This window comes from Salmo trutta, chromosome 16, assembly GCF_901001165.1.
Source record: "Salmo trutta chromosome 16, fSalTru1.1, whole genome shotgun sequence".
NCBI classification, from domain to species: Eukaryota; Metazoa; Chordata; class Actinopteri; order Salmoniformes; family Salmonidae; genus Salmo; species Salmo trutta.
Window position 1 is genome coordinate 14,724,853 of NC_042972.1, and position 16,073 is coordinate 14,740,925.

Below are 16,073 nucleotides of genomic sequence, written 5' to 3' on the forward strand. Positions count from 1 at the left end.
GGAGACTTATTTCTCCCTCTCTAACTTTAAGCATCAGCTGTCAGAGCAGCTTACTGATCACTGTACCTGTACACAGCCCATCTGTAAATAGCCCACCCAACTACCTCATCCCCATATTGTTATTTACTTTTTTTGTTGCTCTTTTGCACCCCAGTATCTCTACTTGCACATCATCATCTGCACAGCTATCAATCCAGTGTTAATGCTAAATGGTAATTATTTCGCCACTATGGCCTATTTATTGCCTTACCTCCATAATCTTACTACATTTGCACACACTGTACATATATTTTTCTATTGTGTTATTGACTATACATTTGTTTATTCCATGTGTAACTCCGTGTTGTTGTTTTTGTCGCACTGCTTTGCTTTATCTTGGCCAGGTCGCAGTTGTAAATGAGAACTTGTTCTCAACTGGCCTACCTGGTTAATTAAATAAAGGTGAAATAAAAAAATAATTATCTTGGGAAAGTATAAAACAATTTCTAGAGTGTTGAACATTTCCAAGAGCCCAGTGGTCTCCTTCATTGGGAAATTGAAAAAATATGTAACTACCCAGACTCTGCCTAGAGCTGGTCATCTGACCAAACTGAGCAACCGGGTAAGAAGTACCTTGGTCAGGGAGGTGACCAAAAACCTAATAACCACTCTGTTTCTTGGCTAAGATGGAAGAACTTGCCAGAAGGACACCAGTCTCTACAGCACGTCACCAATCTGGGCTTTATGTGAGAGTGGCCAGACAGAAGAAGTGGCCCGACAGAATCCTGAGAAGAAGGCACATGACAGCACACTTGGTATTTGCAAAAAGGCACATGAAAGACTCTGAAAGCATAAGGAAAATGATTCTGTGGTCTGATGAGACAAAAAATGTTTACTCTTTGGCCTGAATGCAAAGTGCTATGTCTGGAGAAAACCAGGCACAGCTCATTACCCATCTAAAACCATCCCTACCATGAAGCATGGTGTTTGCAGCATCATGCTATGGGGATGCTTTTCAGAGGCAGGGACTGGGAGACTGATAAGGATAGAGGGAACAATGAATGAAGCCAAATGCAGGTAAATCCTTGATTAGAACCTGCTTCAGAGTGCAAACGACCTTAGACTGGGGCAAAGATTTATATTCCAACAGGACAATGACCCCAAGTGTACAGCCAAAGCAAAGCTGGAATGGCTTCAGAGCAAGAATGTGAAAGACCTTGAGTAGCCCAGCCAAAGGCTAGACTTAAATTCCATTGATAATATGTGAAAAGACTTGAAGATTGCTGTTACCGCCACTCCCCATCTAATTTAATAGAGCTTGAGAAAATCTGCAAGGAAGAATGGTAGAAAATCCCCAAATCCAGATGTGCATAGCTGATAGAGACATACCCAAGACGACTCAAGTCTGTAATTTCTGCCAAAGGTGCTTCAACAAAGTATTGCCTCAGGGGTGTGAATACTTATTTAAATTAGATATTTCTGTATTTCATTTTCTATACATTTGCAAAATTTTCTAGAAACATATTTTTACCTATTTTCTAAAAAAATGATTTAATCCATTTTGAATTCAGGCTGTAACACAACAAAATGTGGAATAAGTCAAAGGGTATGAATACTTTCTGAAGGCACAGTACAGTGGCAAGAAAAAGTATGTGAACCCTTTGGAAATACCTGGATTTCTGCATAATTGGTCAGAAAATTTGATCTGATCTTCATCTAGGTCACAACAATAGACAAACACAGACTGCTTAAACTAATAACACAAACAATTATACGTTTTCATGTCTTTATTGAACACACCGTGTAAACATTCACAGTGCAGGGTGGGAAAAGTATGTGAACCCTTGGATTTAATAACTGGTTGACCCTCCTTTAACAGCAATAACCTCAACCAAATGTTTTCTGTAGTTGTGGATCAGACCTGTACAATGGTCAGGAGGAATTTTGGACCATTCCTCTTCATAAAACTGTTTCAGTTCAGCAATATTCTTGCGATGTCTGGTGTGAACTGCTCTCTTGAGGTCATACCACAGCATCTCAATCGGGTTGAGGTCAGGACTGGGCCACTAAAGAATGTGTATTTTCTTCTGTTGAAGCCATTCTGTTGTTGATTTACTTCTATGTTTTGGGTCGTTGTCCTGTTGCATCACCCAACTTCTGTTGAGCTTCAACTGGCGGACAGATAGCCTAACGTTCTCCTGCAAAATGTCTTGATAAACTTGGGAATTCATTTTTCTGTCGATGATAGCAAGCTGTCCAGGCCCTGAGGCAGCAAAGCAGCCCCAAACCATGATGCTCCCTCCACCACACTTTACAGTTGGGGTGAGGTTTTGATGTTGGTGTGCTGTGCCTTTTTTTCGCCACACAAAGTGTTGGGTGTTCCTTCCAAACAACTCAACTGTAATTTCATCTGATCAGAGAATATTTTGCCAGTGGAACATCTAGGTGCACTTTTGCAAACTTCAGACGTGCAGCAATATTTTGTTTGGACAGCAGTGGCTTCTTCCATGGTGTCCTCCCATGAAAACCATTCTTGTTTACATATTTTAGACTTGTCAACAGAGATGCTAGCATGTTTCAGAGATTTATGTAAGTCTTTAGCTGACTCTAGGATTCTTCTTAACCTCATTGAGCATTCTGCGCTGTGCTCTTACAGTCATCTTTGCAGGACGACCACTCCTAGGGAGAGTAGCAACAGTGCTGAACTTTCTCCATTTATAGACAATTTGTCTTACCGTGGACTGATGAACATCAAGGCTTTTAGAGATACTTTTGTAACCCTTTCCAGCTTTATGCAAGTCAACAATTCTTAGGTCTTCTGAGATCTCTTTTGTTCGAGGCATGGTTCACATCAGGCAATGCTTCTTGTGAATAGCAAACTCAAATTTTGTGAGTGTTTTTTATAGGGCAAGGCAGCTCTAACCAACATCTCCAATCTCGTCTCATTGATTGGACTCCATGTTAGCTGACTCCTGACTACAATCAGCTTTTGGAGAAGTCATTACCTAGGGGTTCACATACTTTTTCCAACCTACACTGTGAATGTTTAAATTATGTATTCAATATAGACAAGAAAAATACAATGATTTGTGTGTTATTAGATTAAGAACACTATGTTTGTCTATTATTGTGATTAAGAGGAAGATCAGATCAAATTTGATGACCATTTTATGCAGAAATACAGGTAATTTCAAGGAGTTCACATACTTTTTCTTTCCACTGTATATCACCACCACTGTCTGCTGTGCTGGTCTGATGCAGTCAGGTGACTCCATTCCTGTCACTCATTAACCCTAATGATAACGGGTTACTAGTGTAAACTGGCTCTAACTAAACTGGGTTACATTCAGACGCTGTGTGTGACGCAAACACTATGGCCTGAGGTTTTCAACATTTGCGAGAAAAAGGATACAGTTGAGTCACAGTGACGGTCCCTTGTATTTTAGTGACCTAGCACACAATGAACTGTGGGAAATGCCAATACTATTAGTAGAGTTGTAATGTCCTAACTTAACCTGTGTGGTTGCTACAATACTAACATTGGTACAACTATGCCCCAATCACCTGCGCTATTATCAGAATTTGTCATTAATTAATGGTGGTAGCACAAACCTGCAATTTGTGTGCACCTTGAATAACTTCCTGTGAAGGTCAATACAGTTAATTAACCAATATGATGACAATTATTAAAGATACACAATGCAAAAATCGCTCCACTATATCCTGGTTGCAAAAATTCTAATAGTTTGCCTAATTTCAGTTTGTGACAAAACAAGCAGTCATTGTGGAGGGAATCATTGTAGCATCTAAATTACTTTGAAATATATTTTCTATACCCCAAAATATTGTATTTTCAGCTGTTTGAATCTGGTGTACAAAACTAAAAGTAAAAGACACAAAAACTAAACGTATGAACAGAAGCAAATTGTAGCAACAGAACACATAGAACAGATCTACCCTTTCTTGGACTTGCTTTCAATGAGAATGAAATATCTATAACTCACATTTCTATGTGAATTTGGTTGGGGCGCCCAAAAAGTTACATGTTGTAGCTTTAACTTTACTAACATTTGCAGGAGTTTATGGTAAATGGGAGAGGTAAACTAAGCTATAACCTACTGACCATTGCTCTCCTATCTTTCTGTCTCTATAACAACCTGTTTTATGGTATAGATATGAACCAATGAGGAAATTATCACATTTTAGAGACTGTCATAAACTACTGCCATGAACTATACCACAAACACTTCTCAACTGGTCTGGGAAAAGTATGGTTCCATATTAAGTTCTACTGAAAAAAAAATACCATACACTGATTAAGTTTACGACCTCCCCTTGCGGCTAGACCGCCCTATCATATCACACGATTTCAACTGTTGTGTAATTCCTAATGGCTGTTACAGTCGCTCACATGCAGCAACCAGCCTTCTGACATTCTCGGCCCGAAATAAAGAGTAACGGTGTCCACACGATCCCTCTCTGCACGCCAGTAGGGGAGACTTTGGCCAGCATTAAAGTAAGGTTAATGATCATTTTTAATATTCAACTGCATATTTCTATGTGTTGAGATTCGCTATCTCGAGATTGCACAGTGCACAATGTTCTAGAATTTGACGTTTGGTTCTGGCTCGCGCGCCTAGCTTTACGTACTTGACATCGTTGTGTTTATACATTACTTTATAAAGGTTTGCAACGTTGCCAACCTGCAAGGTAGCTTGCTCACACTGTAATAAACGTATATGAAGCTGTCAGAAAAGTTCTCACTTTGTGGTGTAGCAACTTTCATTTGTGTTTGCTATCGGAGAGTTTATTGCAAAAGTGAAACTTCACTGTGCATCATTAAAAATGAATTCAAAGATTTGTTTCTGCACATTTTTCATTGTAGGGAAGATATATTTAGGCGTTTTGCACGTAGAAGTCTAGTGTACTGTAGAGCTACGTCGATTCTATTGGTCAATCCTCCATAGGCAGAGATCTGCTCTGCAACGTGATTGGTTGAAATAAGTGCGACCCCAGTTATAAAATATGGATAAAAAATACAATTTTTGAGTGAAAGTCATTGGGCGTGTTCCAGCGGGTCACTTTTTCCTAGCCGGTGACCATCGTTGGACACTGCCTTTCAAAGTTTATGTCATTATTGGGAAGAAAAACAAATCTGATTTGCATCTACATGTGGACTGTATGAACTTTACAAAAATCGTGTGTTAGTCATGAAGTTTTGATTGCAGTCGACTGCAAGTTTCTGCATTTGCTATTCACCAACTTCATCCTGCAACCATGGCCTGCATTGTGGGAGGCTCTAATAATAAAAAAAAATTGTTTGACCCATGCAAACATGATAAAAGACATGACTGAAACAAGAACCAACTTTGTCACAATTTGTGTATCCAGATGCAGTAGATATACAAATAAATGAATGTGATATGAGTCTTTCTCTCACTAATTGATTGTACAATGTACAGACATATATGTTCAGTTTGTGAGTGTGATATGGTGTTGGAAAACCACATCAGTGTCTGACTTTCGGCTGTCGCAGTTGAACCTCCAACGAATTGAATCCTCGACATTCGTCTACAGTCGGTTGCTTGAGCCTTACCCTTCAAACGCGCCCACTGTCAACCACTTTTCATGACCTTACTAACAAATGGATCTGATATTTGATGATCTATTTGCCTGATTTTACACAAATGAAAATGGAAAACTTCTGGATAACATAAATATCATTTGGTTATTTTGAAATTGATCATATTCAAATGCTTCTGTTATAAATCTCGAGAAGTGCTTGAAAGTAAAATGCTCTTTTGCTGTTTTTCTGTGGTGTTGCCTTTTTGTGCCAGTAGTTTGTGATTGCTCATGATGAGGATAGCTGTGATTGGTCAGAGTGTTTTTGGCCTGGAGGTGTACAAGGAGTTGAGGAAGGAGGGCCACACCATCGTTGGAGTGTTCACTATACCTGACAAGGATGGCAAAGCCGACCCTCTAGGTGAGCAGGCATGACAGCACCTTTTTTCCTCAGCAATAACAAGACCCTCTGTCTCTACACTGCTATAATACAAAATTAATTTGCATATGAAACACAAAAGAGAGATATTCTCATAGTGGAGGGAGTCTTACTTTTTCCTGAAGGACATTTTACTTGGATATCAAGAACCCGCTCAAAGCCTGGATAAACAGTATGCATATTGAATTTTCTACCCTTTTCTATCAGGTTTTGTCCTCACACCAGAGTACATAAAGTAAACCAAAGACTACACAGAGAACACATATTGTGAGGGCAAACATAATATAATCTTTTTAATGTCAAGTGAACACATTATCAGTCAAAGAACAGTCCTGTCCCAAACAAGAACAGTCCTGTCCCAAACAAGAACAGTCCTGTCCCAAACAAGAACAGTCCTGTCCCAAACTATAAGAAAATCAATGGGTTCTTCTTAACATGTTGAAAGGAAACAGGGGCCTTGATCATGTCAACTGAACACTGATAGAAGTTGTGCCTGTTGTTCACCACAGACCAAAGTAGACATTAGATACATTCCACTAGGCACACACTGGTTGAATCAACGTTGTTTCCACATCATTTTAATGAAATTACATTGAACCAATGTGGAAGAGACATTGTGCCCAGTGAGATCACACCAATCCTTTCCCCCATGTCCTCTGTCCTCAATGCATTTTCTTAATCAAAATAAACAAGTATCAACATAATTACCATTTACATTTGGCTCTATTGAAAATGCCTACAGCCAGCCTGTGAAATTCCCCCTACCCAAAAGGAGTCAAGGGCCCTGTTTGAATACATTAAATATGTGTCCCTTGATGTAGCCTGATCTGACATGACTGACTTTGTGAACTCTATTCAGTGGCATACTTACTTTTACCTAATCAACCTGAACCAGAACCTGGGCTTGAGGAGATGATGAATATGATGGGATCTCCTCTGACACCTAGGATCCATCAATTCAAAGTCCTATTAAGCAGCTCTGCAAACGTTAATGTCAAAATATGGACTTTCTCAGAGCAACTATAGTCATTACTGCCATTACGCATGGTATGTACTTCCAAAAAAAAAATCAAAATAACATTTTGGGATACTGTAATGCTGCTGGATAAGCCGACCTGTGCATGGCAGTAATGAGTGATTTTATTGGAGGTGCGCATGCACACTTGGTTAAAAATAATAGATCATTGTTATTTAGATCTTTTTTGGAAGTACATACTGTGTGTAACGGCAGTAAGGACGACAGCTGCTTACAAAGAACTTACAAAGGGACAAGGACAAAGGGTAATTCCATGGTAACGGAATTACGCTGCGACTGATTTTTCACTTTAAACAAAAACGACAACAACATTGATTTCAAAGTTTAACAAACCATACAACTCTATGCAAAATGACTACTTTGAACAATTTGCACAGTAAAAAAAAAAAAGATAATTAAGGTAAAATCTTCTGTTACCAAACTTTGCATCTGCACAGTTCTTCCTGTAAATGTGTTTTTGTAAAATGTTCTGTGGAAGTTGTTAAAACTAGTACTTGTGCATAGAGTGGTATTGTTTGGTAAATGTTGAAATCAATGTTTTTTTTGTTTGGTATACATTTTAAAGTGAAAAATATATGTCTTGGCGTAATTCCGTTTCCATGAAATTGCCCCAAACAGCCCAGTACATCACTGGAGGTACATCACATCCCTGCCATCCAGGATCTCTATATCAGGCGGTGTGAAATCAGTAAAGACTCCAACCACCCAAGCCAAGGAGTGTTCTCTCTGCTTCCGCACGGCAAGTGTTACCGGTGCATCAAGTCTGACACCAACAGGCTCCTGAACAGACTTTTTGAGTTGGCCCTTGTATTTATATTCTCTATCCACACTCACAGGACTACACACACTGACACTCCAACACACACATAACATGTACACACATTTATACTGACTCTACACACACTCACATACAATCTTCATTTACACTGCTACTACTCTGTTTATCATACATCCAGATGCCTAGTCACCTTACCCCTATACATATCTATCTCTATCACTCCAGTATCCCTGCACATTGTAAATATGGTACTGGAACTGATCTTGTATATTGCTTTCCTGTGAATTTTTGTTCTACCTTGTTATTTTTTTGTACTACATTGACATTGATCACTGCACTGTTGGTTTTAGAGCTTGCAAGAAAGGCATTTCACATTGATATTAACTTGAAATCATAGAATTACTATAATGGTTGGGCAAGCCCCTTAGACCATGGCAATTTGACTTGAATTACATACTGTATGGGAGAAACATCACTCCTGTCTTCTCCCCTCTACACCTACAGGCGCGGAGGCTGAGAAGGATGGCGTGAACGTCTTCAAGTTCCCACGCTGGCGCCTGAAGGGGAAAGGCATCCCGGAGGTGGTGCAGGTCTACAAGGCCACGGGGGCCGAGCTCAACGTCATGCCCTTCTGCTCCCAATTCATCCCCATGGAGGTCATCGACCACCCGGCCCACGGTTCCATCATCTATCACCCCTCCCTGCTGCCCCGACACAGGGGGGCCTCCGCCATCAACTGGTGAGTCGGTGGCTGCTTGGACAAACGGATGGATGTTGGTTGGGTGGATGGATGGACAAACAGATGATTGGTTGGTTGGGTGGATGGTTGGTTGGTGGGACAGTGGGTTGGTTGGTTGGTGTTTTTGGGACACTAGTGGGTTGGTTGGTGTTTTGGTTAGTTGATTTATTGATCTTGTCTCCACAGTAGGCAAAATGCTTTGTAATTTGTTTGTTTATCTGATTGATTATTGATGGCTTAGTTTGTTGGTTGACTGATTGTTTGGTTGGTTGGTTGATTTACACATGGTTAAAACATAAAGCTGCTGATTGGACAAAAGAGGTGAGAGGCTTGCATGGGTAAACTAAAAAACGTCAAGTAGCTTGAGTGTGTTAGCCTTACTTTACCCTCTCCATGGGTTTGACAACAGGACCTTGATCCACGGGGACAAGAAAGGTGGGTTCACAGTGTTCTGGGCGGATGACGGACTGGACACTGGACCAATCCTGCTGCAGAGGGAGTGTGATGTGGAGCCTGATGACACTGTCAACACCATCTACAAGAGGTTCCTCTTCCCTGAGGGAGTGAAAGGCACAGTAAGTCAAAGAGATACAACAAGGCCACACTTCAGTACTCCGAGGAATGCAGAGTTTTCTCCGTCTGTCACATAGGGCCAGCCAAATCAACAAATATTGTTTGAAACAGAGAGTTTCATGTATGCAAAAAGAAAGTGCAGCATAGTACAACAACACATGGAGGGTGAGACCCATTCCGTACTGTTGGGAATCTTTGAGCATGTTTGTCAAGTTTACCTGGTTCACAGGTGGATGCAGTGAGGCTGATCGCAGCAGGGAATGCCCCAAAGATCGTCCAGCCAGAGGAGGGAGCCACCTATGAGGGGATTCAGAAGAAAGACAATGCCAAGGTAGGCCAAGACCCTAACTAAATTCTCTACAAACACTGCTCCTGCCATCTTGCTTCTAACCACAAGATCAGTGGACCGCTCAAGCACTACTGTAACACTATGTTTGAGATTACCTATTACATAGGACCACATATTACATACTGAGATTACATATTACATAGGACCACATATTACATATTGAGATTACATATTACATAGGACCACATATTTCCTATTGTTTGATTCAGATATGTATGTCTATGTTGATTTCAGGTAATTAGTTATTATGATTTGTGTTTTTCTGTAGATTGACTGGAACCAGTCTGCACAGGCCCTACACAACTGGATCAGAGGAAATGACAAAGTGCCTGGAGCCTGGGCAGAGGTTGATGGACAGGTAAGAATATAGTTATTTACTGATTGTATTGTTTGTTGGTTCGGTAATGACGCTGTCAGCCAGCCAGCCAAAAGAACATGCTGAGAAGGATTATCACCACAGCAAGCAAGGTACTTGGAGTCAAACAGACAGGCTTGATGAGATCTTCAAGGTCAGGGCCCTCAGCAAGGCTCACAAAATAATTTTAGACCCAAGCTAGATTTTTTAGACCCAAGCTACTATTCCCTTCTGGGTGCAGGTATAGGGCACCCCCCTGCAGAAAAAACAGCACTAAACAATAATTTTTACCAAATGTGATATCCCTTTGGGGGCGGCAGGTAGCCTGGCAGGTAGGAGCGTTGGGCCAGTAACCGAAAAGTTGCTTGATCGAATCTCCGAGCTGACAAGGTAAAAATCTGTCGTTCTGCCCCTGAGCAAGGTAGTTAACCCACTGTTCCTCAGGCGCCGATGATGTGGATGTTGATTAAGGCAGCCCTCCGCACCTCTCTGATACAGAGGGGTTGGGTTAAATGCAGAAGACACATTTCAGTTGAATGCATTCAGTTGTACAACTGACTAGGTTTCCCCCTTTCCTTTCCTAAATAGCTCAAGCTAATGCCCCTATCCATTCACTGAGACCACTATCCCTTCACTGATACCACTATCCCTTCACTGAGACCACTCCCCCTTCACTGAGACCACTATCCCTTCACTGAGACCACTATCCCTTCACTGAGACCACTATCCATTCACTGAGACCACTATCCATTCACTGAGACCACTATCCCTTCACTGAGACCACTATCCAGTCACTGAGACCACTATCCCTTCACTGAGACCACTATCCAGTCACTGAGACCACTATCCCTTCACTGAGACCACTATCCAGTCACTGAGACCACTATCCAGTCACTGAGACCACTATCCCTTCACTGAGACCACTATCCCTTCACTGAGACCACTATCCCTTCACTGAGACCACTATCCCTTCACTGAGACCACTATCCAGTCACTGAGACCACTATCCCTTCACTGAGACCACTATCCAGTCACTGAGACCACTATCCCTTCACTGAGACCACTATCCCTTCACTGAGACCACTATCCATTCACTGAGACCACTATCCCTTCACTGAGACCACTATCCCTTCACTGAGACCACTATCCCTTCACTGAGACCACTATCCCTTCACTGAGACGACTATCCCTTCACTGAGACCACTATCCCTTCACTGAGACCACTATCCCTTCACTGAGACCACTATCCAGTCACTGAGACCACTATCCCTTCACTGAGACCACTATCCCTTCACTGAGACCACTATCCCTTCACTGAGACCACTATCCCTTCACTGAGACCACTATCCCTTCACTGAGACCACTCCCCCTTCACTGAGACCACTATCCAGTCACTGAGACCACTATCCCTTCACTGAGACCACTATCCCTTCACTGAGACGACTCCCCCTTCACTGAGACCACTATCCCTTCACTGAGACCACTATCCCTTCACTGAGACCACTATCCCTTCACTGAGACCACTATCCAGTCACTGAGACCACTATCCCTTCACTGAGACCACAATCCCTTCACTGAGACCACTATCCTTTCACTGAGACCACTCCCCCTTCACTGAGACCACTATCCCTTCACTGAGACCACTATCCCTTCACTGAGACCACTATCCCTTCACTGAGACCGCTATCCAGTCACTGAGACCACTATCCCTTCACTGAGACCACTATCCCTTCACTGAGACCACTCCCCCTTCACTGAGACCACTATCCCTTCACCGAGACCACTATCCCTTCACTGAGACCACTATCCCTTCACTGAGACCACTATCCAGTCACTGAGACCACTATCCCTTCACTGAGACCACTATCCCTTCACTGAGACCACTATCCCTTCACTGAGACCACTATCCTTTCACTGAGACCACTCCCCCTTCACTGAGACCACTATCCCTTCACTGAGACCACTATCCCTTCACTGAGACCACTATCCCTTCACTGAGACCACTATCCCTTCACTGAGACCGCTATCCAGTCACTGAGACCACTATCCCTTCACTGAGACCACTATCCCTTCACTGAGACCACTCCCCCTTCACTGAGACCACTATCCCTTCACTGAGACCACTATCCCTTCACTGAGACCACTATCCCTTCACTGAGACCACTATCCCTTCACTGAGACCACTATCCCTTCACTGAGACCACTATCCCTTCACTGAGACCACTATCCCTTCACTGAGACCACTCCCCCTTCACTGAGACCACTATCCAGTCACTGAGACCACTATCCCTTCACTGAGACCACTATCCCTTCACTGAGACGACTCCCCCTTCACTGAGACCACTATCCCTTCACTGAGACCACTATCCCTTCACTGAGACCACTATCACTTCACTGAGACCACTATCCAGTCACTGAGACCACTATCCCTTCACTGAGACCACTATCCCTTCACTGAGACCACTATCACTTCACTGAGACCACTATCCAGTCACTGAGACCACTATCCCTTCACTGAGACCACAATCCCTTCACTGAGACCACTATCCCTTCACTGAGACCACTCCCCCTTCACTGAGACCACTATCCCTTCACTGAGACCACTATCCCTTCACTGAGACCACTATCCCTTCACTGAGACCACTATCCCTTCACTGAGACCACTATCCAGTCACTGAGACCACTATCCCTTCACTGAGACCACTATCCCTTCACTGAGACCACTCCCCCTTCACTGAGACCACTATCCCTTCACTGAGACCACTATCCCTTCACTGAGACCACTATCCCTTCACTGAGACCACTATCCAGTCACTGAGACCACTATCCCTTCACTGAGACCAGCAGGCTGGGATTCTTACTGTATCTACTGTGTATACATGTCATGAATGTGTATTGTCCTTTTCTTAAACAGCATTTTGAAACAAGTACGTGATACGGCAACACATTTTCCCCAAGGGGACAATAAAGACAGTAAAGTACATGCAGAGCCTGTGGTCTAACTGTAACTGCTCCCCACAGGAGACCGGTGTTCAAATCCATGTGTCCACCCTTCCTGTTTCTAACTGCCTAATAAAAGGTGAATCATATAGCCGTGTTCTCACCTGTTCAGTCACATCGGTGCAGATGAGGTATAGAAGAAAAGGAAAGGAGGCCAGTCTAGACTATTGAGCTCCACCCAAAGGCTGATTCCACTGTGGTCTCTCCTATCTCTCCTCTAGAAGGTGACGTTCTACGGTTCCTCTCTACTAGACAGTGGTGCCACTGCTATTGGTCAACCCCTGGAGATCCCTGGTGCCAGTCAACCTGGTCTGGTCACTAAGGCAGGCCTGATGCTGTTTGGCAACGACGGCAAAACGGTAGGTCGCTTAATGTTACACAAACATCATTTAAAGATTATAATTATATTACTACCACTACCAGGGATTCTTGATTGTTTTTAAAGCCTAATTTCATATTATCACAATTTCATAGGACCACAGCTTTTCCTTTGGTTGTAAGCTTTGGAAGAAGAAACATTTGTTTCAAACTTTTGGGCTATAAACATAGGTGTATGTAGCATCCCTATCCCTGCATGCAGACATGCTGTACTACCTGGCCTTCAGGTCAGGGCTTTTATGGCACAGTTTGTAGTATTTGTATGTGTATTTATTATGGATCCCCATTAGCTGCTGCTTTTCCTGGGGTCCAGCAAAATTAAGGCAGTTTATACAATTTTAAAACATTACAATACATTCACAGATTTCACAACACACTGTGTGCCCTCAGGCCCCTACTCCAAAACTACCACATATCTACAGTACTAAATCCATGTGTATGTATAGTGCGTATGTTATCGTATGTGTGTGTATGCATTTGTCTGTGCCAATGTTTGTGTTGCTTCACAGTCACCACTGTTCCATAAGGTGTTTTTTTTAAATCTGTTTTTAAATCTAATTTTACTGCTTGCGTCAGTTACTTGATGTGGAATAGAGTTCCATGTAGTCATGGCTCTATGTAGTACTGTGTGCCTCCCATAGTCTGTTCTGGACTTGGGGACTGTGAAGAGACCTTTTGTGGCATGTCTTGTGGGGTATGCATGGGTTTCTGAGCTTTGCACCAGTAGTTCAAACAGACAGCTCGGTGCATTCAACATGTCAATACCTCTCATAAATAAAAGTAGTGATGAAGTCAGTCTCTCCTCTACTTTCAGCCAGGAGAGATTGACATGCATATTATTAATTTTAGCTCTCTGTGTACATCCAAGGGCCAGCCGTGCTGCCCTGTTCTGAGCCAATTGCAATTTTCCTAAGTCCTTTTTTGTGGCACCTGACCACACGACTGAACAGTAGTCAAGGTGTGACAAAACTAGGGCCTGTAGAACCTGCCTTGTTGATAGTGTTGTTAAGAAGGCAGAGCATCGCTTTATTATAGACAGACTTCTCCCCACCTTAGCTACTACAGCATCAATATGTTTTGACCATGACAGTTTACAATCTAGTGTTACTCCAAGCAGTTTAGTCATCTCAACTTGCTCGATTTACATATTATTTATTACAAGATTTAGTTGAGGTTTAGGGTTTAGTGAGTGTTATGTTCCAAATACAATGCTTTTAGTTTTAGAAATATTTCGGGCTAACTTATTCCTTGCCACCCACTCTGAAACTAACTGCAGCTCTTTGTTGTGTGTTGCAGTCATTTCAGTCATCATTGTTGTAGCTGACGTGTATAGTGTTGAGTCATCCGCATACATAGAAACTCTGGCTTTACTCAAAGTCAGTGGCATGTCGTTAGTAAAAATAGAAAAAAGCAAGGGGCCTAAACAGCTACCCTGGGGAATTCCTGATTCTAACTGGATTATATTTGATAGGCTTCCATTAAAGAGCACCTTCTGTGTTCTGTTAGACAAGTAACTCTTTATCCACATTATAGCAGGGGGTGTAAAGCCATAACACATATGTTTTTCAAGCAGTAGACTATGATCAATAATGTCAAAAGCTGCATTGAAGTCTAACAAGACAGCCCCCACAATAATTTTATCATTGATTTCTCTCAGCCAATCATCAGTCATTTGTGATTGTTGAGTATCCTTCCCTATAAGCATGCTGAAATTCTGTTGTCAATTTGTTTACTGTAAAATAGCATTGTATCTGATCAAACACATTTTTTCCCAGAAGTTTACTAAGGGTTGGTAACAGGCTGATTGGTCGGCTATTTGAGCCAGTAAAGGGGGCTTTACTATTCTTGGGTAGCGGAATTACTTTAGCTTCCCTCCAGGCCTGAGGGCACACGCGCTCTAGTAGGCTTAAATTGAAGACGTGGCAAATAGGAGTGGCAATATCGTCTGCTATTATCCTCAGTAATTTTCCATCCAGATTGTCAGACCCCAGTGGCTTGTCATTGTTGATAGACAACAATAATTATTTCCCCTCTTCCACACTGACTTTACGGAATTCAAAAGTGCAATTCTTGTCTTTCATAATTTGGTCCTATATACTTGGATGTGTAGTGTCAGCGTTTGTTGCTGGCATGTCATCCCTAAGTTTGCTTATCTTGCCAATGAAAAAGTCATTAAAAGTAGTTCGCAATATCAGTGGGCTTTGTGATGAATGAGCCATCTGAATGAAGGAGCCGAGTTGTCTTTTTTCCCAAAAATTTCATTTAAGGTGCCCCAAAGCTTTTTGCTATCATTCTTAATATAATTTCTTTGTTTCATAGTGTAGTTTCTTTTTATTTAGTTTAGTCACATGATTTCTTAATTTGCAGTACGTTTGCCAGTCAGTTGGGCTGCCAGACTTAATTGCTATACCTTTTGCCTCATCCCTCTCAACCATACAATTATTCAATTCCTCATCAATCCAAGGGGATTTAACAGTTTTTACAGTAATTTTCTTAACGGGTGCTTATTAGTAACTGGAATAAGTAGTTACTAAGTAAATGCGTCAAGTGCAGCGTCTGGTTGCTCCTCATTACACACCACAAACCAGCAAATATTATTTACATCATCAACATATGAATCACTACAAAACTTCTTGTATGACCTCTTATACACTATATTAGGCCCAGCCTTTGGAACTTTGGTTTTCCTAGATATGGCTATTATATTGTGATCACTATGGATTTGGATACTGCTTTAAAGCAAATATCTGCAGCATTAGTACAAATGTGATCAATCCATGTTGATGATTTAATTCCTGTGCTGTTTGTAACTACCGTGGTAGGTTGACTGACAACCTGATCCAGGTTGCAGGCACTGGTTATAGTTTGACGTTTTTTCCTGAGTG

At 42.0% G+C, this 16,073-nt stretch overlaps 1 protein-coding gene across 4 annotated transcripts in view; it reads left to right on the forward strand.

Annotated features, from left to right (window-relative positions):
- The first annotated feature begins 4,356 nt into the window (after positions 1-4,356).
- LOC115150147 (cytosolic 10-formyltetrahydrofolate dehydrogenase) overlaps positions 4,357-16,073 on the forward strand; it is a 39,428-nt gene continuing 27,711 nt past the window's right edge. Inside the window, exons 1-7 of one of the 4 annotated variants that reach the window (XM_029693114.1) lie at positions 4,357-4,495; positions 5,820-5,962; positions 8,299-8,533; positions 8,943-9,108; positions 9,336-9,437; positions 9,724-9,813; positions 13,032-13,169. In XM_029693114.1, the coding sequence (XP_029548974.1) occupies positions 5,833-5,962; positions 8,299-8,533; positions 8,943-9,108; positions 9,336-9,437; positions 9,724-9,813; positions 13,032-13,169 (861 nt within the window). In that variant the 5' untranslated portion in view covers positions 4,357-4,495; positions 5,820-5,832. Of the gene's footprint in view, positions 4,501-5,816; positions 5,963-8,298; positions 8,534-8,942; positions 9,109-9,335; positions 9,438-9,723; positions 9,814-13,031; positions 13,170-16,073 lie in introns of all 4 variants that reach the window. The other 3 variants (XM_029693113.1, XM_029693115.1, XM_029693116.1) reach the window with 3 other exon arrangements.